The sequence below is a fragment of the Chrysemys picta genome, chromosome 4, assembly GCF_011386835.1.
Source record: "Chrysemys picta bellii isolate R12L10 chromosome 4, ASM1138683v2, whole genome shotgun sequence".
Lineage (NCBI taxonomy): Eukaryota > Metazoa > Chordata > Testudines > Emydidae > Chrysemys > Chrysemys picta.
The window spans coordinates 4,030,602-4,057,211 of NC_088794.1; the positions used below are offsets into that span (position 1 = coordinate 4,030,602).

The window sequence follows — 26,610 nt, forward strand, 5'->3', positions numbered from 1 at the left end:
GGTGTTAGCCAGAAGTGACGCCTGTCACGATGACAGGACACCCGCTGGAGAAGATGAGAAAGAACCGAGGGGGCTCTCGGCAGCTTTGCGGGGATCCCAGCTTTTCCCTTCACTCCTGGATGGTCTCCAAGCCGGTGTCACTCATTCCTTACCTGGAACCTCCTGTTCCTCGGAGCCCTGGAGATCCGGGACGCACGGCTCTTCCTCCCGCTCCATCCAGGAGATCACAGCCGGTTTGGGGACGGGAAATCCTGCCAGTGGGGGGAAAGCAGGTTGTTATCTATTCATCAAGGCCCACTAAGAACGTTCATGGAGATCCTTTAGGAGAACGGAAGAAGCAGTGGCATGTCCGTGCACTAAAGTCCATGGTAGGACACATGTGGGGATGTCCACATGCAATCAGAATATGTAATCTTAACTGTATTGTTATGATCGTACTATAATGTAATTCAAGACAATACACGCAAAATGCTTTCACTATTACATAATAATCAAAACATTTGCTAGTATATTATAATTATATTACATTGCTGTAAGAGTCACTGACCCCGAATAGGGAAGTGGCAGGAAACTAGGTTATAATATAAAATATAATATGATAGAATATAATACGGCTTGGCAGAATGAATTTTTTTGATGATTTTGACAATGTCAATGTTTATTTTAAAACTTTTTTTAGATTTTTATCAATTAAAATGTGCACAACTGTGCAAAATTAGGGGTTTAAAGCGGGGTTTTTTTTTTCCAATTTTCAGTTATGGGAAATTTTTGGGTGGGGGAGGTCAGACAGTAGATGCTGCAACTAAAAAGTTAAAGCTTTATGTTTGCTAGCCACAAATTGTCAATGTCAAAATATCCAAAGTAAACATCCACTCATTCAAAGGTCTAACCAGGGATCGGCAACCTTTGGCATCCGGGCTGGGCGTTTACCTGCCGCGTTGGCAGGTTTGGCCGATCGCGGCTCCCACTGCCCGCGGTTCGCCGCTCCAGCCAATAGGGGCGGCGGGAAGCGGCGGCCAGCACATCCCTCAGCCCGCGCCACTTCCCGCGCTTCCCATTGGCCTGGAGTGGCAAACCACAGCCAGTGGGAGCTGTGATTGGTGGAACCTGCCGATGCGGCAGGTAAACAAACTGGCGCAGCCCGCCAGGGCGCCTACCCTGGGGAGCCGCGTGCCAAAGGTTGCCGATCCCTGGTCTAAACCATTGGATTTTGCCCGTAAAGTCTAACTTTGCCTCTCTGTAAATTTTGATTATTATCAATGGAAATATTTTTTCGTTGGTTTGTGTGTGTAGGGGAAAATCAACATCTACCAACATTTAATGATAGAAACTGAATCCTTCCAAGCCCAATTTTTATATTATTAATTATAATTATATTATATTACACAAGCCAAAACAATAAAGGGAATTTTTTTTTTTACTTTTGTTATACATTAATTGTAACAGAGCTGAATAGAATATGAATGGATACATATTTTGGCACCCCACTACGGTGACCAGATGTCCCAATTGTATAGGGACAGTCCTGATATTTGGGGCTTTTTCTTATATAGGCTCCTATTACCCCCCCACCCCCGTCCCGGTTTTTCACATCTGCTATCTGGTCACTGTACACCCCACCCCAATTTTGTCACAGAAAAACAGTAAGAAATGAGGGGAAAGGAAACTTACAAAAAATTCCATTTTCTTTTTTCGTTTCATTATAAAAAGATTATTTTAAATAAAACCCAAAATACTGGTTTTGAAAATGTTTATTTGTGAGGATTTTTTTATTTGTTTTCCCCCATTTTTTAATTTTTCTACAGTAAAAGGGGAGGGGAAGGAAAGAAAAATGGAAATTGAAAAATCAACCCCATTTAGTTTCATTTAAAATAAAAAAACTAAAATTTTCCATGATGATTCTTTGGTATTTTCCCATTTTCCCCTCCTATTTTACTACAGAAAAAATGGGGAGGAAGTGGAGGGCAGGGGAGGAAACTAGAAAAACCATGTCATTTTCTAATTTAATCACAAAAAAAACCCATGGAATTTTTAAAAAATTAATCAATTTTGAAAATGTTCATTTTTTAAAATTTGCGGGATTTTCCCCTTCATTTGTTTTGCCACAGTAAAGGAGGAGGAATTGGAGAAAAGAAACTTGAAAAACAGTGCAATAGTTTCATTTTCAACTTTTTGTTTTTTAAAAAGTGCTTTTTTTTAAACCTAAACATTTTCCGTGAACATTTTGGGGTTTTAAAATGTTCATTTGCTAAACTTTTCCTTTTTTTTCCACCTTTTTCAATTTTCCACAGGAAAAAAGGGTTGGACAAGAAGCTTGAAAAACTGATGCCATTTAAATGTTTTCAGTTTTGTTTTAAACAAAAAATGATGTTTTAAATTTCCATTCAAATTTCCAATTGTAAAATGAGATGATATCTTTTATTGGACCCGCTTCTATTGGTGAGAGAGATACACAGAGCTCTTCTTCAAGTCTTCTTTGACCCAGCTACAATACCGCATACAATTGTCAAACGTTCACTTTTTCATACTTTGGGGGGTTTCCCTCTTCCCTTCCCATTTTGCTGCAGAAAAAGAGGAATAAATAGAAAAAAGAAAAGTGGGGGGGCGGGGAATCATTTGCCACATTTTTTAAAATAAAAGAATTAAAAAAAATAAAAAAATTTTTTTTCCATGAACATTTTTTGTGTTGAAAATTGTTCGTTTTTTAAATATTTTGTTTTTTCACATTTCCATTTCCCACTTAAAAAAAAACACGCCAGCATTAAAAGAAAACCGGTGACATTTTTCTCAGTTGAAAATTGTTCATTTATGACATTTCCCCCCCTTTTTCTTCTGTCACCAGCAACGGAGAAATGGGGAGAAATGGAAAACTGAAAAAAACACCTCCATTGTTCATTACACACTACTGTCAAAAAAAAAATCCCGAAAAAATTGTTTTTTTTAAAAAACACCAAATATTTCATGAAATTTTGTTTTTAAAGGCCATTTCCCAATAAATCTGTCAGTCCAGAAATTTCTGCCAGCTCCAGCTGCAAACGTGTTATCGTGCAGAGAGGAAGGGTGGCCCAGAGGTTATAGGGGGCGAGCCAGAAAACCTGGGCTCAATTCCCTGCTCTGCCCCACATTTCCTAGATAACCATGGGCAAGTCATTTAGCCGCTCAGAGCCTCAGTTTCCCCATCTGTACAAGGGGGCTAAAAGCCCTGCCCCACAGGGTGGTGTGAGATTAAACGCGCTAGAGAGCATGAGGTGCTCAGACGCTATGGTGCTGGAGCCAGATAGATCCTGGCTTCGTTCGACAGTTATCTGGCCCGTAGCTAGCAGGCGTTGGCGTCTCCGTGTACGGTGTTTGCACGTGTCCGCACGGAGGCGCGTCAGTGCCACGCTCGGTCACGTCAGCAGCAATGCTTTCTGGGGAGAGGCAACCCAGAGTTTCCGGTGCCACTCTGAAAGGGATCGGGGTGATCAAAGGTGGCCCAGTGGGGCATTGTGGGAAGAGTGGAGGGGGACCCCAAGGGAATTGTGGGAGGAGCACGTGGACAGGGAATTGTGAGAAGGGGGAGACCCAGATGCATTGTGGGAAGGGATGCGCAGGGGCATTGTGGGAAGGGGGAACCAAGGGGCCCTGTGGGAAGAGCAGGACGGGAGTCCAGGGGCACTGTGGGAAGGGGGGAGCAGGGCGGGAGCCCAGGGGCACTGTGGGAAGGGACAGTGGGGGGAGCAGGTTGGGAGCCATGGGGCACTGTGGGAAGGGACAGTGTGGGGAGCCCAGGGGCATTGTGGGAAGGGGGGAGCAGGGCGGGAGCCCAGGTGCACTGTGGGGGGAGCAGGGCAGGAGTCCAGGGGCACTGTGGGAAGGGACAGTGGGGGGAGCCCAGGGGCACTGTGGGGGGAGCAGGGCGGGAGCCCAGGGGCACTGTGGGAAGGGACAGTGGGGGGAGCCCAGGTGCACTGTGGGGGGAGCAGGTTGGGAGCCATGGGGCACTCTGGGAAGGGACAGAGGGGGGAGCCCAGGGGCATTGTGGGAAGGGGGGAGCAGGGCGGGAGCCCAGGGGCACTGTGGGAAGGGACAGTGGGGGGAGCCCAGGGGCACTGTGGGAAGGGACAGTGGGGGGAGCAGGTTGGGAGCCATGGGGCACTGTGGGAAGGGACAGTGGGGGGAGCCCAGGGGCATTGTGGGAAGGGGGGAGCAGGGCGGGAGCCCAGGGGCACTGTGGGGGGAGCAGGGCAGGAGCCCAGGGGCACTGTGGGAAGGGGCAATGGGGGGAGCCCAGGGGCACTGTGGGAAGGGGCAGTGGGGGGAGGAGACGGCCCAGGAGCTGCATCACGTCACAGGAAGGGGCCGTGGGGTCACAGTCTCTCTGCCGGCGGCCCTGGGGTGCCGCTGCCGCCCCTCACCCAGTGAAATGGCATCCCCATAGTTCTCCTGCATGACGTCCCGGTAGAGCTCCCTCTGCCTCTCATCCAGCAGAGCCCACTCCTCCATCGCAGCCCCCAGCACCTGCAAGGAGAGACGCACCCCAGGTCAGGGTCCCTGATTGCCCCTGGCTGGGCAGCACCGAACATCTAGGGGGCTGGGAGCCAGAGCGGGAGGGGCTCCCTGCACATGGGTGGTACATACTGGGGGAGAGATAACTGGATGAAAAGAATTGGGGGGCTGGGGGGAGAAAGAAAGAGCAGTAGATGGAGGGAGCAGGGGATTCATGCCCCGAGGGGCGGGCGGGCAGAGAGGACACTAATGGGGTGAATAGGGGCAGAAAGGCCCATCATGTCCAATGCAACATCCAGTGGCGGGCGACACCGGGAACCTCCCAGCACTGGCCCTGATTGAGTTGGGGCGACCCTGCTGGGCTCAGCTGCAGAGACACCCCCCCGTGCACCCCCAGACCTGACTGAGGGGGGAGCCCGCTGGGCTCAGCTGCACAGGCCCCCATCCCCATGCATCTGCAGAGCTGGCTGGGGGGGGGCCCTGCTGGGCTCAGGGGCACAGCCCCCCATGCAACCCCAGAGCTGGCGGGGGGCTGCTGGGCTCAGCTGCACAGACCCCCCCACGAACCCCCAGAGCTGGGTGCGGGGTCCTGCTGGGTTCAGCTGCATGGCCCCCCGTGCACCCCCAGAGCTGGCTGGAGGGGCTGCTGGGCTCAGAGGCACAGATCCCCCCATGCACCCCCAGAGCTGGCTGGGGGGGCTGCTGGGCTCAGAAGCACAGACCCCCCCATGCAACCCCAGAGCTGGCTGGGGGTGGGGGCTGCTGGGCTCAGCGGCATAGACCCCCCCGTGCACCCCCAGAGCTAGCTGGGGGGGGCTGCTGGGCTCAGCTACAGAGACCCGCCTGCACCCCCCCAGAGCGGCCTGACCCCCCCCCCCCCCCAGCTGATCCCCTCCGAGCACTTCCTACAGGCTGCAATTTCCTGCCTCTCTCCTGCTGTTTCGCTCCCTGCCCTCTGGCCACCGCCCCCCAGGGCCCGGCCGCCCCCAACTCACCCCGGCTCCCTTTGCAATCCCCTCCCCCCCCCACTTTGGAGGGGGATTTCGGTGCTGGGGATGGGCCCCCCCCTGCCCCTGTGCACAGCCGAGCAGGCTGGGAACAGGAAGTTGCCTTTGTTATTAAATTCCCCCTGCACGGGGCTGTGCGGCTCCAGCCCGGCACTTTTCTAGCCAGCTGGAGGACTCGGCGCCTCTATCCATTTAACTCTTCGCAGAGCTGGGGCAGCCGGGTCCCAGAGCGGCCCCCCCCCCGGGAACATCTGGGCAGAGGTGCCAGGATAGTTCATGTGGATGGGCAAAGGAGAAATGCAGTGATCTAGCTACCAGCCTGCCAGGGCTTGCTGTGTGCCAGGTCAGAGCCCGGCACCGCTGGGCCCGGCCGTTCACAGCCCCGGCACCGCTGGGCCCGGCCGTTCACAGCCCCGGCACCTCTGGGCCTGGCAGTTCAGAGCCCCGGCCCCTCTGGGCCTGGCACTTCATAGCCCCGGCGCCTCTGGGCTTGGCAGTTCCTAGCCCCCCGGCACCGCTGGGCCTGGCCGTTCACAGCCCCGGCACCTCTGGGCCTGGCAGTTCAGAGCCCCGGCACCTCTCTGGGCCTGGCCGTTCACAGCCCCAGCACCTCTGGGCCTGGCACTTCATAGCCCCGGCACCTCTGGGCCTGGCACTTCATAGCCCCGGCACCTCTGGGCCCGGCCGTTCACAGCCCCGGCACCTCTGGGCCCGGCCGTTCACAGCCCCGGCACCTCTGGGCCTGGCCATTCACAGCCCCGGCACCTCTGGGCCCGGCCGTTCACAGCCCCGGCACCTCTGGGCCTGGCCATTCACAGCCCCGGCACCGCTGGGCTCGGCCGTTCACAGACCCGGCGCCTCTGGGCCCGCCGCATCAGTTATGAATGTAAAAAAATTAATTCTGCCCCGGCACCATTTTCATTACAGATTAAGCCCTGTATCTACCCATCTCCATGTGTACCCCCATCTATCTATCCATCCCCCCATGCCCCGTCGATATGCCTGTCTATCCATCCATCCATCCATCCCCATATGTCTATCCATCCCCATATTCACCGTCTATCTATATATCTATCTCTCCATCCCCATGTGCACCCCCATCTATCCCGATAGGCACCCCTTATCTATCCATCCATCCCTATACGCACCCTTATCTCTCTATATATATGTCCATCTATCCTTGCTCATATACACACCCTTCTATCTATCCCCATCTGCATCCCAATCTATCTATCCATCCCCACACGCACTCTCTATATTTCTATTTCTCCATCCCCATACACACCCCCTATCTATCCCAATACACATCTCTTATCTATACATCCATCCCTTTACACACTGTTATGTCTGTCTATCCATCCAGCCTCATATACACAATCTTCTATCTACCCCCATACACATCTATCTATCTCCATACACCTCTCTCATCTAATCTATCTATCCGCATACATCCCCTTTAGCTATCTATCCCCATACGCCCCCTCTATCTACCTATCCACATACACCCCATCTATCTAATCTATCTATCTCCATACACTATACTGTATCTATCCATCCATCCACATATGTAGCCCCCATCTATGTGTCAGTCTGTCTACCTGTCCCCATCCACACCCTCTAACTATCTATCCACCCAACTTAGGAAAATAAAATCCCTCCAGGTCAATTGAAAACGTTCCCTTACTCTAGGGTGACCAAAGGGCAAGTGTGAAAAATCGGGATGGGGTGGGAGGTAATAGGGGCATATATAAGAAAAAGCGCCCAAAATTGGGACTGTCCCCATAAAATCGGAACATCTGGTCACCCATCCTTGCTCTGCAATCTAAATTTTGCATTCCAATTTTGACATTTTTATTAGATTGCGTTATAATTTGTAAATGTCATAAACAGAAAACATCCTTTGGAAAGGGGAAAATCAAGATGTTTCGTATTGAAATGCTATTCCCTCCCACCCCGAAAAAAAAAAGACATTTAATCGCAACAGGCAATGGTGGTGCTAAAGATTCAAAACTCAGAAGTGGGGCCCCACAAAAACACAAGATTGGCTAAAAATCATGAGATTTTTTTTAAATTATAAATTGTGGGTGCTTTTCATTTGGCTACATTTAGGGTCATACTTGGGTCATGTTTTGAACCGTTTCCCCACATCCATGAGAATTAAACATTTATTTTCCAAATGGAAGCCGATTTCACGTGACTCCAGGAGCTGTGGGCTTTAAGGAAAATATACATCAGTGGAGTGAGGATTGGATGCTGATCTCGGTGACCCCGGCCTGAATCCGAAGTGATCCCACGGACGCCACTGGAGTCAGGGCTGGATTCTGATCTCAGTGACCTTGGTGTGAATCCAGAGTGACTCCGCTGGTGCAAGAGAATAAGGGCTGGATTCTGATCTCAGTGACCCTGGAGTGAATCCAGAATCACACTCCACCCCTCTTAGAACTGTGTTGGCCCCCTTCCTCCACTCTGGGCTTGGGAGGTACCATTCTCATGGTGGGGGGGATGGGAAATTATCCCCAGTCTAAACGGATTTAACTCCCTTCCCAGATTAAAAAGGGGGCTGTAATGGGAGGAATTTTTATTTTTAATTTCCTGACAGAAAAAAAATATATATCAAATCTGGCTTCCCCAGAAATTTTAACCTCCCCCCTCCCAAGAGTGCAATGGTTCCTTCCAAGGGGCAGAGAGGCTCCCAGCTGATGGGATGAACCATTTCACTGATGAGGGGGAGCAGGGGTAAAATGCCAAAGGTTCAAATTTGCCCCGTTTAATTTTCATTTCTCCATTATTAAAAAATTAGAGCCTTTTAACATTTCTGTTCTTTTTAGTAAAAGGGGGATTTTTAAAATCAAAGTTCCAGTACTGGGGATTTGCATCAGGACACCACTATCTCCCCCACCCCTGTGAAAATGGAACATTCCAAAGTGTCAGTTAGGGCAGTTGGCCAGTTCCCCTTCCCACTGACAATGGAACCTTCCAAAGTGGCAGCTGGCCAGATACCCTTCTCAGTGAGAATGGAACCTTCCAAAGTGTCTGTCATGGCAGTTGGGCAGGCCCCTCCTCCTAGGTTTAGGCCACGCCCCTGACATGTGTTTGAAGGGATCGGACTCCATCCATACTCGGCTAAGTGGGGTTTATAAAACATGATGGAAAACCTCTACACACCTCAATTTAGACAAGGCCATAGGGGCCAGTTATGGGGCAATTGGCCCATAGCAGAGGCCCCACCCAATACCAAACACTACTTGGTTGCCCTGGAGCAAGGGGTGGGGTATAGGACTCCACCCCTTATGGAAAGCATCGTGAGATCTCCCACGAGACACTGCAGTAGCATTTCCAAATTGAAATATTTCCATTTTCAACTGAAATATTTCCGTTTTCATCTGGAGTTATTCAGTATTCAAATTCCACTGGAAAAATCAAACATTGTCCTCTCCCTAAAAGCCCATATTTCAACTAGCTCCAATTGTTACATTTTCAACAAAAGCTTTTCTCCCATTGGTGTGTTAGGCCTTTGACTCATATAGGGCTTTATACTTCAAAATTCACCAGTTTTAAGGAGTCTAATTAAAAACCACTCGGTTCTTCCTTTATATTAAAGGTTCCATTTATTAATAAACAATCAGGTCTCTGTTTAGCTCAATGGCTCATTGATTGTTATACCGTCCTGATAGGCCAATAACTGTGGCTTATAACCATCTATAGCATGTGCTGCTCATGTCAGTAACATCCGTATAACATGCACAGATCATTCATTAGCCTTTTGTAATATCAACCATGACCTTAATTTCTCCTCTTAGTTAAGTTTCTCTTTACAGTATCTAGAAACCAACTATTTCTTATAGTATTGGTGAGGCTATAAGATCCAGTCCTCCAGCCAACCATAGAGTCAAAGAGGAGAAGAGTGGCTAGACAAGACCTGAAGACGGATCACCATGGAGTTGTGGTATGACCTATGGAAGAACCCACCAATGGCATCTTGGTCTGTTCAAAGGGATTTCTTTCCTCTGAAGCCGATGAAGGAAGCTCTCACAGTCAATAAGCACATTAATATGGCACAATTGTAGAATGACCCTGTTTTGGGTCATCAGCGGGGTTCAAACATTGGGTCTTCCAGTGATAAAAGCACGATCCTTTACTTCACGAACTAAACACGTTAACTCCATCCACCAGCAGCTGTAATAGGCTTGTATCCTATTTTGTGGACCAGCCACACACACAATCTCCATCTATACTGTTCAAGAAGAGATTCTCTAGAAGAAAGTCCACATTCCCCATTAACGAGGTTCGTTAGACCCGCGACCTCATTAACATAATGAGGCATCTTCGTGGATCTCATCTAGGATGACCAGACAAGTGTGAAAAATCGGGACGGGGGTGGGGGGTAATAGGAGCCTATATAAGAAAAAGACCCAAAAATCGGGACTGTCCCTATAAAATCGGAACATCTGGTCACCCTAAAATTCTCATCCGACCACGTGGCAAGTTAGCCACAGGTTAGTGACGTAGCTAAGGATGGGGTGATGGTGGCAAGGTGAGATGGTTCCCATTAGGCCTCGGCAGTGCCCCAACACACATCAAACGGAGCACAAGGGCCTACAGGAGGGCGTGGCTTTCCATGGCCCAGACCTTGCCCAAAGCGGGCAACTTCCTGTGAGACCCACTTTGAGGGGCAACTTCCTGTGGAAAGACCTTGTCCTCCAGGAGCAACTTCCTGTGAGCAGGACTCACCCTTATATATAAGACTCATATAGCCGGACAACTCCCTGTCAGAGAGACTTGCCCTACAGGGGGCGACTTCCTGTGAGCAAGACCTACCTGGGGATGCAACTTCCTGTGGACAAGACCCACCCTACAGGGGGCGACTTCCTTTGAGCATGATACAAAGGGGGGGTGATTTCCTGTGAGCAAGACCCACCCTACAGGGCGGCAACTTCCTGTCAGAGAGACATGCATGGGGGCGTGACTTCCTGAAAGTGAGCCCACCTCAGGGGTGCAAATTCCTGTGGGCAAGACCCATGCTAGAGGGGGTGACTTCCTGTCAGAGATGTCCTACCCAGTGGGACAACTTCCTGTGAGTGAGACCTGCCTCGTGACACAACTTCCTGTGAGTGAGGCTCACTAGATGGATCGACTTTCTATAAGCCAGACCGTGTCCTAGTGGGGCGACTTCCTGTGAGCAAGACCTGCCTAGTGGCACAGCTTCCTGTGAGCCACAGCTGTTCCCAGGCCGGCCCCCCGCATCCCTCCCTAGTCCTGCCCCTTCTTGTGGGTCTTCTGGTGCTGGGTAAAGGCAGAGCTCTGGACAAAGCGCCGGCCACACTGGCCACACTGGTAGGGCCGTTCGCCGGTGTGGATGCGCCGGTGAGCCGCCAGGTTGGAGTTCTGGCTGAATCCCCGGCCGCAGTCGGGGCAGCGGTAAGGCCGCTCGCCGGTGTGGGTGCGGCGGTGCTGGGCATAGGTGGAGCGCTGGGAGAAGCACCTCCCGCACTGGGCGCACTGGTACGGCCGCTCGCCGGTGTGAGTGCGCCGGTGGGCAGCCAGGTGAGCCCGGCGGATGAAGCTACGCCCGCAGTCCCCACACCGGAAAGGCTTTTCTCCGGTATGGGTGGTCTGGTGGGTGATGAGGTTAGAGGTCTGGCTGAAGGTTTTGCCGCACACTGGGCAGCGGTAGCGCTTTTCGCCGGTGTGGACTCGCCGGTGCTTGACCAGGTAGGAGCCGTCATTGAAGCCTTTGCCGCACTCCTCGCACCGGAAGGGACGCTCGCCGGTGTGGATGCGCTGGTGCTGGGCCAGCTTGGCGCTCTGCCCGAAGGCTTTGCCGCACTGCCCGCAGGTGTAGGGCCGATGCCCGGCATGGCCCTGCTGATGCTCGGCCAGCGCCGCCCGCTCCAGGAAGCCCCGCCCGCAGTCGTAGCAGCGGTAGTGGCGCTCGCCGGTGTGGGTGCGCCGGTGGGCTGCCAGGTTGGAGTTCTGGCTGAAGCCGCGCCCGCAGTCCGGGCAGACGAACGGCTTCTCGCCCGTGTGGGTGCGCCGGTGGGTGCTCAGGTTGGAGCTCTGGCTGAAGCTTTTGCCGCAGTCCGGGCAGACGAAAGGTCTCTCGCCGCGGTGGATGCGCCGGTGCTGGGCCAGCGCTGAGCTCCAGGTGAAGCCTTTGCCACACTCGGGACATTTATAAGGCTTTTCGCCCGTATGCGACACTTGGTGTTGGATGAGGTGGGAGCTCTGCCCAAAGCTTTTATCGCACACCGAGCACTTGTAAGGTTTCTCTGGGGCCAGTGCAGGGAGGCTGCCATGCTGGGCTGGCTTCCCCTGGCTCCTCACTGGAGGGTCCCCCTGCTGCTGCATGTCCACCCCTTCCCACCCTCCAGAGAACGTCCCCTGCAGATCCGCTTGGGGAACATCCTCTTCAGATCCTCCTGAGGGCATCCCATGCAGATCCACCTGGGGAACATCCCCTGCAGAGCCTGCTGACGTTACCCCACACAGATCGATATGGGGAACATCCCCATCGGATTCTCCAGAGAACATCTCACACAGATCCAGTTGGGGAACGTCTCTTTCAGAGCCTCCAGAAACCGTCCTAAGCAGATCCGCTTGGGGAAGGATTCCTTCAGGTCTTCCAGACAGCGCCCCACCCAGCTCTACTTGGGGGACGTTTGCCATCGATAAGAGGTGGTGCAGTTCAGCCTTCTCCAGATCTTTCTGCGCCGGATCCCATCCCAGGCTTTCACCATCACCTGCCGGGACAGAGAGAGAGAACCCGGACGGGCTTTCTGAACTGGGGCAGAGAAGGTTGGGGATGCAGCAAAGGGTGTACCCAAAATCCCTGTCCCTGACCAGTCCTGCCCCAAAATCCAATCTGAGCACAGGGGTCTGCTCTATAGAAGACCGCCCCGCACATCCCCAGTTTCTTACCCATTCCCTGCTGGAACTGCGGCTCCTCTTTCAGAGCCCCGCCCACTGGGCGTGCAGCCCCGGGGTAGGGGCTCAGAGCCAGTACCCCCTGCTGTGCTTCCCCAGTGACACTCGGCTGTTCTCCCTCCATCTTGACGCTCACCGCCTCCCAGCTCCGGGGGTCATCCATAGGGCAACGCCAACCTGAGGACAACCCAAAAGAACCTGTCAACACCGAACCAGAGCAAAGAGGGCTCAATCTAACAGGCGCTGCGGGGCTGAGTGTCTCTGGGGCGGGAGGCAGAGCCTGGGGCAAGCCCCCTGCTACCCCAACCGTGGGCTCCACCTCCACCCTAGCTCCGCCCTACAGTGCAATCTCCGCTATAGTAATTTACGCTGAAGGGCATCTTAGCACAGCGTTTCTCAGCGGCCATCAGGGGCTGTTCTTCCAGGCATAGCCCCCTGGGCGGTGACGGGGAGGGAGGGGGGCAAAGCAGCACCCCTCCAGGAGGGATTGGGCCCTGCCCTCTTCTGGAGCCACAAACACCAGAGGAGCAGACAGCTGGTGTGAGTTCCCCGCCTTCCTAGGACAGTGGGGCCCAGGCTTCCAGCTTCAGCCTGGGGCTTCTGGCTCTCCACCCCGGCCCCCACTGCCTCCCCCCGGCCCTTCACCCATCCACCCCATCGCCCCTGGTGCCCCCTGCCTCCCCCGGCCCCTCACCCATCCACCCCATCACCCCTGGTACCCCCTGCCTCCCCCGGCCCCTCACCCATCCACCCCATCACCCCTCGCCACCGCTGCCTCCCCCGGCCCCTCACCCATCCACCCCATCACCTGGCCCCCGCTGCCTTCCCCGGCCCCTCACCCATCCACCCCATCACCCCTGGCCCCCGCTGCCTCCCCCGGCCCCTCACCCATCCACCCCATCGCCCCTGGTGCCCCCTGCCTCCCCCGGCCCCTCACCCATCCACCCCATCACCCCTGGTACCCCCTGCCTCCCCCGGCCCCTCACCCATCCACCCCATCACCCCTCGCCACCGCTGCCTCCCCCGGCCCCTCACCCATCCACCCCATCACCTGGCCCCCGCTGCCTTCCCCGGCCCCTCACCCATCCACCCCATCACCCCTGGCCCCCGCTGCCTCCCCCGGCCCCTCACCCATCCACCCCATCACCTGGCCCCCACTGCCTCCCCCGGCCCCTCACCCATCCACCCCATCACCTAGCCCCCGCTGCCTCCCCCGGCCCCTCACCCATCCACCCCATCACCCCTGGCCCCCGCTGCCTCCCCCGGCCCCTCACCCATCCACCCCATCACCCCTGGCCCCCGCTGCCTCCCCCGGCCCCTCACCCATCCACCCCATCACCCCTGGCCCCTGCTGCCTCCCCCGGCCCCTCACCCATCCACCCCATCACCCCTGGCCCCCGCTGCCTCCCCCGGCCCCTCACCCATCCACCCCATCACCTGGCCCCCACTGCCTCCCCCGGCCCCTCACCCATCCACCCCATCACCTAGCCCCCGCTGCCTCCCCCGGCCCCTCACCCATCCACCCCATCACCCCTGGCCCCCGCTGCCTCCCCCGGCCCCTCACCCATCCACCCCATCACCCCTGGCCCCCGCTGCCTCCCCCGGCCCCTCACCCATCCACCCCATCACCCCTGGCCCCCGCTGCCTCCCCGGCCCCTCACCCATCCACCCCATCACCTGGCCCCCGCTGCCTCCCCCGGCCCCTCACCCATCCACCCCATCACCCCTGGCCCCCGCTGCCTCCCCCAGCCCCTCACCCATCCACCCCATCGCCCCTGGTGCCCCCTGCCTCCCCCGGCTCCTCCCCCATCCACCCTATCACCCCTGGTACCCCCTGCCTCCCCCGGCTCCTCCCCCATCCACCCCATCACCCCTGGCCCCCGCTGCCTCCCCCGGCCCCTCACCCATCCACCCCATCACCTGGCCCCCACTGCCTCCCCCGGCCCCTCACCCATCCACCCCATCACCTAGCCCCCGCTGCCTCCCCCGGCCCCTCACCCATCCACCCCATCACCCCTGGCCCCCGCTGCCTCCCCCGGCCCCTCACCCATCCACCCCATCACCCCTGGCCCCCGCTGCCTCCCCCGGCCCCTCACCCATCCACCCCATCACCTGGCCCCTGCTGCCTCCCCCGGCCCCTCACCCATCCACCCCATCACCCCTGGCCCCCGCTGCCTCCCCCAGCCCCTCACCCATCCACCCCATCGCCCCTGGTGCCCCCTGCCTCCCCCGGCTCCTCCCCCATCCACCCCATCACCCCTGGTACCCCCCTGCCTCCCCCGGCTCCTCCCCCATCCACCCCATCACCCCTGGCCCCCACTGCCTCCCCCGGCCCCTCAGCCATCCACCCCATCACGCCTGGCCCCCGCTGCCTCCCCCGGCCCCTCACCCATCCACCCCATCGCCTGGCCCCCGCTGCCTCCCCCGGCCCCTCCCCCATCCACCCCATCACCCCTGGCCCCCGCTGCCTCCCCCGGCCCCTCACCCATCCACCCCATCACCTGGCCCCCACTGCCTCCCCCGGCCCCTCACCCATCCACCCCATCGCCCCTGGTGCCCCCTGCCTCCCCCGGCTCCTCCCCCATCCACCCCATCACCCCTGGCCCCCGCTGCCTCCCCCGGCCCCTCACCCATCCACCCCATCACCCCTGGCCCCCGCTGCCTCCCCCGGCCCCTCACCCATCCACCCCATCACCTAGCCCCCCGCTGCCTCCCCCGGCCCCTCACCCATCCACCCCATCACCCCTGGCCCCCCGCTGCCTCCCCCGGCCCCTCACCCATCCACCCCATCACCCCTGGCCCCCGCTGCCTCCCCCGGCCCCTCACCACCCATCCACCCCATCACCCCTGGCCCCCGCTGCCTCCCCGGCCCCTCACCCATCCACCCCATCACCTGGCCCCTGCTGCCTCCCCTGGCCCCTCACCCATCCACCCCATCACCCCTGGCCCCCGCTGCCTCCCCCAGCCCCTCACCCATCCACCCCATCGCCCCTGGTGCCCCCTGCCTCCCCCGGCTCCTCCCCCATCCACCCCATCACCCCTGGTACCCCCTGCCTCCCCCGGCCCCTCACCCATCCACCCCATCACCCCTGGCCCCCGCTGCCTCCCCCGGCCCCTCACCCATCCACCCCATCACCCCTGGCCCCCGCTGCCTCCCCGGCCCCTCACCCATCCACCCCATCACCCTGGCCCCCGCTGCCTCCCCCAGCCCCTCACCCATCCACCCCATCGCCCCTGGTGCCCCCTGCCTCCCCCGGCTCCTCCCCCATCCACCCCATCACCCCTGGTACCCCCTGCCTCCCCGGCCCCTCACCCATCCACCTCATCACCCCTGGCCCCCGCTGCCTCCCCCGGCCCCTCACCCATCCACCCCATCACCTGGCCCCCGCTGCCTCCCCCGGCCCCCTCACCCATCCACCCCATCACCCCTGGCCCCCGCTGCCTCCCTTCCAAGGCTTAATTGGTCCCCGGCTTGCCGGGGCTGAGTAAATCCGCTGTGAAAGGTGATATTTGGGTTCGGGGATATTTGTAGGTTTTGTTAATCGCACTTTTCACAGCCTCCCAGCTAGCCAGCAAGTCTTCTGCTGTGCCAAGGGGTATTAACAAACACACAAACTATCCCTTTTCACAGCCGCAGACTTACTCGCTAGCAGCTCTGGGGGGGAACAACCCACAACGGACAACCCAAAAGCAAAAGGAACCACCACCAAAAGACAGAAACGCAAATCCGGCGCTTTGCATGTTATTCGGGTAAGGTCCAGTAAAGAACAGAGACAACTCTGCGTTGTTTTGATTATTGAGTCTGCAAAAACCAACCAACCAAAACCAAACCCTACATAAATAAATGACAACGATGTGGACATGCCTAGGTGCAGCCGTATTTGTTTCTCCTCAAGTTAATAAGTCTTTTAGGACAAATGGTCAGAGCTGGCCACCAAAAACCTGCCTGGTGGGAACCCCGATCCTAGTGCATTCCCACCAGTTCACGCCCAGGAAAATCCCCCATTGCAGCCAATGGGCTCAGATGCACCCCCCCACACACACACCTCCCCGTGCACCCCCAGAGCTGGCTGGGCCGGGGGGGGGACCCTGCACCACCCCCTTCCCTGTGCGCCCCCGGAGCGGGCTGGGCGGCGATTCCCTCCCTGGATCCCAGGAGGCCCGACTCACCAGCGCGGGGGGCGATTTTTCCCACCCCAGGGGAGCCCGATCCGGCCCCGGGGGGCCAGGGACCCCGCCGCCGAGCCCAGAGGCTGGGGCGAAGGGGCGGGCTCGAGGAGCTGGGAACAGGAAGGTCCCTTTGCTCTCCTGTCCCCTCGTCCTTCCTGGCCGAGAAGCCCAAGAGGTGGAGCCGTCTCCTTTGAACGCATTCGCTGCAGCAGCTGTGAGCTGCGGCCCACCACGTGGTGGCAGCAGTGGGATATGTCGGGCCCTGAGAGGCCCTGGGTCCCATTCCCCTGAGTCAGCCAGTCCCCAGCCCTGGGGCAGGATTGGACCCAGCGCCCCCTAGCGGGGAAAGACCCCTTGTCCCATTCCCCAACCCTCTGAGCAGGCCGGCCAGTCCCCTGCCCAGAGAGATGCCTTCGAGCAGGGTCAGAAGCAAAGTGATGTGTGGCCAGGAAATAGTCCCAGAGGTCTCGGGGCAGTGGAGACGGAATTTAGTTTTTGTATTACGTGTATTACGGTAGTATCTAGAGCCCCCAGCTGAGATTGGGCCCCCCGGTGTGCCAGGTGCTGCCCAGAACGCAGTTGAGAGCAGGGTCCTCCTGGTCATGCTGGGTGCCGACTGATAGCAGGGCCCCCCTTGTGCCAGATGCTGCACAGACACACAGGGAGAGACAGGCCCCGTTTTTCAGATGGGGAAACTAAGGCACAAAGGAAAGTAATGACTTACCCAAAGTCACACAGGGCGTCTCTGGAAGAGCGGGGGCTAGAACCCACAAGTCCTGGCTCCCAGCCCCAACTCCTCTAACCCACTAGACCCCACTCCCCTCCCAGAGCTGGGGAGAGAACCCAGGAGTCCTGGCTCCCAGCCCCCCTTGCTCTAACCCACTCCCCTCCCAGAGCTGGGGAGAGAACCCAGGAGTCCTGGCTCCCAGCCCCCACTTCTCTAACCCACTCCCCTCCCAGAGCTGGGGAGAGAACCCATGAGTCCTGGCTCCATGCTTCCATGTCCCCCCTTGGGTCCGAGACATCCCCAATCCTGGAATTACTAAGGCTATGTCTACACTAAAGACCTTACAGTAGCACAGCTGTACCAACGCAGCTGCATCGGTGCGAGATCGCTCGTGTAGCCGCTCTATGCCGACAGGAGCAAGCTCTCCTGCCAACAGATGCTAGCGAAACTTATGTCTCTTGGGGGATGGTTTTTGCACACTCCTGAGCGGCATACGTTTTGCTGACGTAAGTGGTAGCGTAGCCATGGCCCAATTGTCTTTCTAAGAAGTTCCACATTCCCCACTGAAGCTGGACTGTGCCTCTGTAGACAACGCCTCTGAGGCTGTTACCAGAGAGGAGGCTGGTAGCCACCCCGCTCTTGAACTGGCTGCACCCTTTCCAGGATGAAAGAGTCTGGCGGCCTGTATTTGTAAAGCTCCCACACTTCCATTTTTCCCATCAGGATCTTGGGTGGGGGAAGAGCCCTGGAGTCAAAGAGGTGCCTTTTGATGGTCCCAAGGCATTTCCTTTCGGATCCGGCCAAGTTCAGTGTGGACCAGAGACTGAACAAGACAGACAACAGGTGACTAGGGAAAGAGATTTATTGTGTAGACAGACGCCAACAGATGTACCTGGAAGCTCAAAGATTTTCAGTGCTGTGTTGCTTCTCAGTGGGAACTGGAAAGGGTAACCAGAGACCAGTGTAGGGAGCCCCCTGAAGTGGCGGCAAGGGGGTGGAGAAACATAGAATCTGGCCTAGTGGGACTCCAGAAGTTCCTTGGTCAGGATAATTCATAGCTCTACAGTAAATTGCTCTCCCTTTGGTCCCATCTCCGCAGAATCTGACTCCAGTGATCTAGATCCCCAGCTGGTGTCAATCAGCATAGATCTGTTTACTTCATTCCCACCAGCTGGGGATCTGGCCCCATTGACTCCAATGGAGCTACGTCCAATTGACACCTGCTGGGGACATCACCCATTTGTGTCTCTCTCACACAGAGAGGAAAAACCCTCCCTCCAATGCCTTGACACCCCTCAGAACCTTTCCCCTTCTCCTCCAGCTCCCATGCCGCATTAGAATGATACTTTGCCTTTCACTAGCACTTTCCATCTGTAGAGCGTGAAGCAGTCTACAACAGTAGCTCAGGGTGATTAGCCCAATTTTTACAGAGAGAGACACTGAGGCCCAGAGAGGGGCAGAGCCAGGAACAGAACCGAGGCATCCCGAGGCCCAGTGCTCTATCCACTTGGCCACCCTGCCTCTTGGCTGGTGTGTATGGGCCACAGAGCCGCTGGTGGCGACGGAGCCAGGCCCAGCCCCACCCGAAGGGAATCTGGATTATCCATCTCCGCCGTCCCCATCAACAATCAAAAACCCCAAGAAATTCCCTCAGATCCCGAAAGGAGGTTTTGATGAACTAGGTTTGTTTCTGATTGGGGATTTCCCCATCCCAATCCTTGGTGGAATTAGTGTAATTGATTATGTGTGTCCTGCTGCCCCAGGTATGGCTCAGGACCCCACTGTGCAAGGTGCTGTACAAACACAGAACCAAAAAAGTCTCTTCCCCAAAAGGATCTGAGCCAATTATCAGATGTCCACTGTCCATCTCCTGGGGGTATTTCCACCAGGTGTTGTGGGTATCAAAGGTAGCCATTTGTCTCTGGTTCAGCTGTAACCCACAGGTCCATGTGTGTCCCATTCTCACGCCACGTATGAGGCTGTTACAACGCCTCTTACAGATGCCAGGTCTTCAGTTTAGGCTGGAAAAGTTCATTCTCCGAGTCCAAGGGACTGCCCGAGATGGCGGACAACTTTGTTCTGCTCTGAAACGACGCTGCTGTCGCAAGTTGAGGAACGTTGACATTTTGGCTTGAAAACGATGTTGCTTTCAATCCCAAACCGACCGTTTTGTAAAAAATGTTTGGCAAAATATTGGAGCACCTCCGATTTGGGGCGTTTGTCCTCGTCTTTTATTGCACTATGTCAACATCATTTTCATTTGAAAAGCAATTATTTTTCAAAAGTGTTTAGCGAAATATTTTTTGAGGGAAATTCTGATTTGGGGAGTTTTTCCTCGCTTTTTTATTGAAAAACGTCACCAGCAGTTTCTTTCCCAAACCAGTCATTTTTCATTTTTTAAAATAATGTTTTGTGAAATATTTTTGGGGGGTGGGAAGTTCTGATTTGGGGGAGTTTTTCCTCAGTTCCCCCCCCCAAAATGTCAACACTATTTTCATTCTCCAACCAACAATTTCTCTCTCTTTTTTAAAGGTATTGCAAAACTGTTTTTGTTGTTAGAAAAAATGCAATTTGAGTGTTTTTCTATTTCTGTTATTTTTTGCCACTGATTGCAACAAATGAATGATGTCCAGGTATCTTTCCCCCTCCCCAGTTTTTCATTTCATTTGAAAATTGAACATTGTTCTCCTTCCAAAACCATTTCATTTTCTTTAAAAATTTTCCCAAACCTTTTTACTTTGTTTGTTTTTAATATTTTGGGGTTTTCCTCATTGTCTCATTCCAGAATTTCAAAGTTCTTCTAATTCCAACACGGCATCATGTTTGTCTTTAAAATCTTTTACAAAACTTTTGGCAGGAAAAAAATTTGATTTGGGGGGAATTTTCCTTTAAAAAAAAAAACAACAAAAAACCCTCTAAAACTTCATCATTTTCCTTTCCAAAGCAAAATTTTTTTGGATTATTTATGTGCAATTTTTTTAAAAAAGTTGGGGGGGGTTGTATTTTTCCTCTCTTTTTCATTCAAAAATTTCAATCATTTTCAGCCCAAACAAATTTTTCTTTTTTTTCTTGTCACTGTTTTACAAAACCTTTTTCTGCATTCTTTCCTTGCACTTCTTCAATTCTTTCCCTCCCCTTCTCATTTCCTTTTCCCCCACTCTAACTTTTCTAAACTTCCTCTCACTTTGGAAAAATGACAGCACCATCAAAAGAGGAAAAATGAAATTCTTTGATTCTGCCAGTCTATAGTTTCCCCAAACGTAGTGCTCTGTCTGTATCTGGTGCTGACCAGAGCCGCTGCGACCCAGTGCCTTCCATTCGCGACCCAGTACTGGGTCACGACCCACAGTTTGAAAACCACTGATCTCAGATGCTACACTGGAATTTAAGTCTGTATCTAGAGTTTTGTGAAAAGTTTTGACTGAAACTTTTTGTGTGTGAAAACTGAAGATTTGCATCAGTTTCACCAACTTGTTTTGGGAAGGGAAAAAAAAACCCGCAAAAAATTCAAAAAAACCCAAATGTTTTGATTTTTTGATTCAAAATGACTTTTCAATTCTAAATTTTCTGTCCTTTTATTATTTTTTTTTAAGGACAAAAATCTTAAATAATGCCCCAAATGTTTCATTGTGGGTCAAACAAAATATGTTGTTCGACCCGAAATGATTTTCTTTTCTGGCGTTTTGATTCACTGAAAAGTTGGGGGGGGAAATTAATTTTCTGGTCACTGCAAAACGATTTTTAAATTTTTTTCTGAATTGGCATGGTAACAAAAAAAAGTCCATTCTTCCCGCAAATGTAGACAAGTAACACATTTTGCTTGATTTTAGACAAGCTGAGAAACAACATAGACTTTAACGCGATCGGTTTAATACATGCTAACATACAATTGATTTATCTTGACTGGGGTCTATCAATTCACGAAGGCCATGAAGGCACCGCTGGGATCATTTAGCCTTTTAAAAAAATACCCAACCGTGATTTAAACATGGCCAGTGATGGAGAATCCACCATGACCCTCGGGAAGTCGTTTCAATGGTTAATTCCTCTCACCTTATTTCCAGTCTGAATGGGTCAAGCTTCAACTTCCAGCCGTCAGATCCGGTTAGATCTTTACCAGACGAGCCCGTTATCAAATCTGTGTTCCCCATGTCGGTGCTTCAGCGTTTGAGAAGGTGCTAATATGCTGGGACCTAAGATCCCACCCTTAAAACAGAATCAAACGGTCTCTGTAATGTTTTCCAGTGTCCGGAGCAGGGCCTGGGTGGGAAGGGACAGCTTAGGGGCGGGGCTTGGGAGCTATGGGGTGGAGCAGTGGGCATGGTGAGGGGGGTTTGGGAGGAGGGGCCTGTCAGGAGGCGGGGATTAAGAGGGAGGGGCAGAACAGTGGGCGTGTCAGTGGGTGGGGACTGGTAAAGAGGGGGCTATCGGCGCAGGATCTGGGAGGGAAGGGCTAGAGCAGGGGGCCTGTTGGAGCCAGGGCCTAGGAGGAGGAGGTCAGGTGTGGGACTTGGGAGGGAGGGGGCATCAAAGGAGGTGGTGTTTGGGAGGGTAGGGGATTCAGGGGGTGGGGCTTAGGCAGGAGGGTGCATTTCAGAGTATTTTAGGGGGCGAGGCCTGGGTAGGAGTGGCATGTCAAGGGTGGAGCCTGGTGAGGGCGTCTCAGGGGGCAGGGCATCTCGAGTGGGGCCTGAGAGGGAGGGACATCTGAGGGGGCGGGCCTGGGTAAGAGGGCATGGCCAGAGCGCCAGCAGCAGCTCTGAAGCTGTTCTAATTTATCCCAGGGTGTGCACACAGGCGCCCCCAAGCCAGGGCTGGCGAGCAGTGGGCTCAGGGGGGAAGCTGAACCAGGCCCTGGTCCCCAGGGCCCTCCTCCATGCCGTGGGGCGGCCCGGCGGGGGCAGCGTGCAGCCGGCGGTGGGACACCAGGTGGGCATTCTGGATGAAGCTCCGCTGGCACTGCCCGCATTTGAACGGCTTCTCCCCGGAGTGCACCAGCCGGTGCTGCGCCAGGTGGGAGCTGCGGGCGAAGGCGCGGCCGCACTCGGGGCAGACGTGGGGCTTTTCCCCAGAGTGCACCTGCCGGTGCTGGTTGAGGGTGGAGCTCCAGCTGAAGGTCTTGCCGCACTCCCCGCACTGGTACGGCTTGGCGCCTGTGTGGATTCGCTGGTGCTGCTTGAGGGCTGTGGTCCAGCTGAAGGCCTTGCCGCAGTCCCCGCAGCGGTAGGGCCGCTCGCCGGTGTGGGTGCGCTGGTGCTTGAAGAGGGTGGAGGTGTGGTTGAAGCCCCGGCCGCACTCCTTGCACCGGTAGGGCCGCTCCCCGGTGTGGACGCGCTGGTGGTTGGCCAGGTGGGAGCTCTCCCCAAAGCTCTTCCCGCATGCCTCGCACATGTAGGGCCGCTCGCCGGTGTGGGTGCGCTGGTGCTTCTTCAGGGTGGAGCTGAGGCTGAAGGCCTTGCCGCATTGGTGGCAGCGGTAGGGCCGTTCGCCGGTGTGGACGCGCCGGTGCTGGGCCAGGGTGGAGCTCTCGGTGAAGCACTTCCCGCACTGGGGGCAGGGGTAGGGGCGCTCGCCCGTGTGGGTGCGGTGATGCTGGGTCAGGGCCGAGCTCTGGGTGAAGCTTTTCCCGCACTGGGCGCACTTGTAGGGCCGCTCGCCCGTGTGCGTGCGAAGGTGCTTCACCAGGTCTGAGTTTTGCAGGAAGCCCTTCCCACACTCACCGCAGATGGTGGGCCGCTCCCCGCGTCGGGGGGCCCCGGGCAGCCCCAGCCGGCCCCCCGCTCCTGCCCCTGGACGGGCCCCTCTGGACTGCAGGGTGGAGGACGGCTTGTGTGGATCCCCTCTCAAGGGATGCTGGGATATGTCCTCTTTGGATCGCCCTGAAAACGGCCCGTGCAGATCCGCTCTTAAAGGATTTTGGGATACGTCCTCTTGGGATCTCTGTGGGAACACCCTGCACTGATCTGTTCCCGAAGGATTCTGGGATATGTCCTCTTGGGATGTCCAGGGGAATGTCCCGCGCAGATCCACTCTCTGCCGAGGATTCTCACTCGCCGTCCTGGCATCTGCTAGGGGGTAGAAAGAGCCTCAAGCCGGGGCTCGTTCCCTGTGCCGCGGACAGAGGGGGCAGCAAAGGGGTTGGTGATGGAGTAGAAAACCCAATGGGCAGGAACCAAGCTCCAGAACCTCCCCCGGAGGGGAGCAGAGGGGCTGGTTCTGCCTCAATGACCCAGCTGAGCCCTCAAAGGCTGTGGGAGGGAAGGGCTCCTGCCGTGAGGCCAGGGCACCTGCTGGGGGCGATACTCAGCGAGACGAGGCAAACCTTCCCCTTCACTCCCCGAGCTCCTCACCTGGGATCTCCCTCCCCTCAGAGCCCTGGAGATCCGGGATGCACGGCGCCTCCCCTCGCTCCATCCGGGCGATCACGGCCGGTTTGGGGACCGGGAACCCTGCCAGCGGGGGGATAAGGTCAAGTGAGACTCCAGACCAGACCAGAGGGACTAGGAAAACAGAGATGGGAATTCAGCTCCCGGAGGGGCCTGAGTTGCCTCTGCTGGGGGACGTGTTAATAGAAAGAGATTGGCCAAGGGTATTAGAGAGAGGGAGGGAGATGTATGGAGATAGATAGATAGAAATGGGTGTAGACAGATAGATCATTCCATTGGTGAAATACTTATTACAGGGTAAAACAATAGAGTGATAGGGCTTGTCTGGAAGCCAGGACTCCTGGGTTCTATCCCCAGCTCTAGGAGGGAAGTGGGGTCTAGTGGTTAGACCAGTGGGGGGCTGGGATCCAGGACTCCTGGGTCTATCCCCAGCTTTGGGAGGGGAGTGGGGTCTAGTGGTTAGAGTCGGGGACTGTCTTTCCCAGCTCCTGTCCCCGAGGGGAAGCGGCCCCTCACCCAGGAAGCTGACGTTGGTGTAGTTCTCCAGCATGACATCCCTGTAGAGCCGCCTCTGCCCTTCATCCAGAAGACGCCACTCCTCCTCGGTGAAATACACGGCCACCTCTTCGAATGTTACTGGCGCCTGCAACCGCAAGGGACCCCACTGGGCGCTGCGGCCACACCCCTGCTCTCTGAGGGGTGGAGCTGGCTACTGCGGAAGTGCATTCTGGGACTATCTGGGCAGACACCTTCATGTGGCCCAGAGTTGTGTGCACCAGTGCATTGTGGGAATATCCCAGCAGGGCCCCCCCCCACATGCCCCAGTGCATTGTGGGACTATCCCAGAAGCCTCACTTCCTAGCAACATCCATCTAGTATCTTGCCCATCCCTGCCGCCCCAGATCAGATGCAGGGGCCCATCTAGCCTGGTATCCCATCTGCTCACTCCTGCCCCAGATCAGACCCACAGCAGATATCCACTGGGGTCACTGAGACCAGAACCTAGGCCAGTCTCATCTTCCCAGGAACCCGGCCAGCCCCACGACCCACCTGGACGCCAGGCTCCCAGGGCAGGTCAGCCCTGCCCCGCTGCCGCTCACGTCTCTCCGAGCTAGGCAGAGACCCCTGGGGACGTGTGAGATCTGAGGGAGAAGAGCGAGTTGTTTAGGAGAACCAACCCTCCCTTTCAGCCCTGGGCTCCCCACTAGAGCCCCTCCGCCTCAAGGAGAGCACCCCCTGCTGGGGAGACACCCCCCCCAAACTCTGAGCTCTACCTTGTAGCATGTGGGGCTCCTGGTCCTCCTCTTGGGTTGCAGGATTGGGGTGCCGCCTCCGTGCCTCCCACAGTCCTCTGGGGTAGTCCATCTACACCGCTCTCCGTCCCACCAACTGTCACCTGCAAACCACCCAAAATATGGGGCTGGGTTGGTGGGCGGAACCCTGCCCCCTCTCACTGTGCATCCCCAGAGCTGGCTGGGTTGGGGGAACCCTGCACACTCCCCTTTCCCCATGCACCCCCAGAACTGGCTGGGTTGGGGGGACCCTGCATAGACACCCTCCTCTCATGCATCCTCAGAGCTGGTGCCATTGGGGCAACCCTGCACAGACCCCCTCTTCTCATGCATCCCACAGGGCTATCTGGGTTGGGGGGGTCCCTGCACAGAGCCCCTCTTCTCATGCACCCCCAGAACTGGCTAGGTTGAGGGGACCTTGCACACACTCCTCACCCCAATGCATCCCAGAGCTGGTGGCACTCGGGCGAACCTGCACAGACCCCCCTTTTCTCATGCACCCCCAGAACTGGCTAGGTTGAGGGGACCCTACACTCATCCCTCACCCCAACGCACCCCCAGAGGCATTGGGGCAACCCTGCTGGGCTCAGCTTCCTCCCCAGATGTCCTGGACTCAGCAGCGCCAGGGATTGGGGGATTTGCTCCTCCCTGGTGGGGCCCCGATCCAGGGGGGCAGAGCTCAGGGGGGACTGGGGAACGCGGGCTCCCCATCCCCATCCCACCTCCCTCTGCTTCATCCGCACCATGCAATTGGCGAGCCAATCAATGCACGCACCCCCCAGCTCTGCAGGCTGGAGAGACACCCTGTCTGCACCCACACACCTACCTGCTTGCCGGGGGCTAGGGGAGACTGGGGATCGCCCCCTCCCCCCGGCTGCTTGGATTGGGGGGGAGGGGAAGGAAGCGGAAGGTCCCTTTCTTATTTCATTCCCCCCAGGGTAGACCCGCCTGGTCCTGTCTAGGCTTCCACTGATCGGTCGTATTAACCCTTCACTCAGCCGTGGAGAGAAGGAGCGCTGCCCCCTGCAGCCAGGGCCGCCCCCAGTGCGGCGCTAGGGGGCGCTGTGCTGCAGGGAGCGGGGGATCAGCAGGGGGCGCTCTCCCCTGGCAGTCAGGCCTGGCCCCAGTGCGGCGCTAGGGGGCGCTGTGCTGCAGGGAGCGGGGGATCAGCAGGGGGCGCTCTCCCTTGGCAGTCAGGCCTGGCCCCAGTGCCCCAGTGCGGCGCTAGGGGGCGCTGTGCTGCAGAGAGCAGGGCTCAGTATGGGGCGCTCTCCCCTGGCAGTCAGGGCTGGCCCCAGTGCAGCGCTAGGGGGCGCTGTGGGGTAGGGCTCAGTAGGGGACGCTCTCCCCTGGCAGTCAGGGCTGGCCCCAGTGCAGCGCTAGGGGGCGCTGTGGGGTAGGGCTCAGTAGGGGGCGCTCTCCCCTGGCAGTCAGGGCTGGCCCCAGTGCGGCGCTAGGGGGCGCTGTGGGGTAGGGCTCAGTAGGGGGCGCTCTCCCCTGGCAGTCAGGGCTGGCCCCAGTGCGGCGCTAGGGGGCGCTGTGGGGTAGGGCTCAGTAGGGGGCGCTCTCCCCTGGCAGTCAGGGCTGGCCCCAGTGCGGCGCTAGGGGGCGCTGTG

At 56.5% G+C, this 26,610-nt stretch overlaps 1 protein-coding gene across 1 annotated transcript in view; it reads right to left on the minus strand.

Annotated features, from left to right (window-relative positions):
- LOC101937192 (uncharacterized) overlaps nt 1-25,978 on the minus strand; it is a 32,463-nt gene extending 6,485 nt beyond the window's left edge. Inside the window, exons 1-14 of the mRNA XM_065590982.1 lie at nt 25,821-25,978; nt 24,977-25,098; nt 24,753-24,844; nt 24,219-24,345; nt 23,667-23,816; nt 22,160-23,384; nt 17,927-18,139; nt 16,590-16,879; nt 12,414-12,596; nt 10,749-12,235; nt 10,482-10,498; nt 5,484-5,598; nt 4,398-4,500; nt 153-251 (exon numbers count right to left, since the gene is read on the minus strand). Coding sequence (XP_065447054.1) covers nt 153-251; nt 4,398-4,500; nt 5,484-5,598; nt 10,482-10,498; nt 10,749-12,235; nt 12,414-12,596; nt 16,590-16,879; nt 17,927-18,139; nt 22,160-23,384; nt 23,667-23,816; nt 24,219-24,345; nt 24,753-24,844; nt 24,977-25,067 — 4,192 coding nt within the window. The 5' untranslated portion in view covers nt 25,068-25,098; nt 25,821-25,978. The remainder of the gene's footprint in view (nt 1-152; nt 252-4,397; nt 4,501-5,483; nt 5,599-10,481; nt 10,499-10,748; nt 12,236-12,413; nt 12,597-16,589; nt 16,880-17,926; nt 18,140-22,159; nt 23,385-23,666; nt 23,817-24,218; nt 24,346-24,752; nt 24,845-24,976; nt 25,099-25,820) is intronic.
- Between the last annotated feature and the right edge of the window lie 632 nt (nt 25,979-26,610).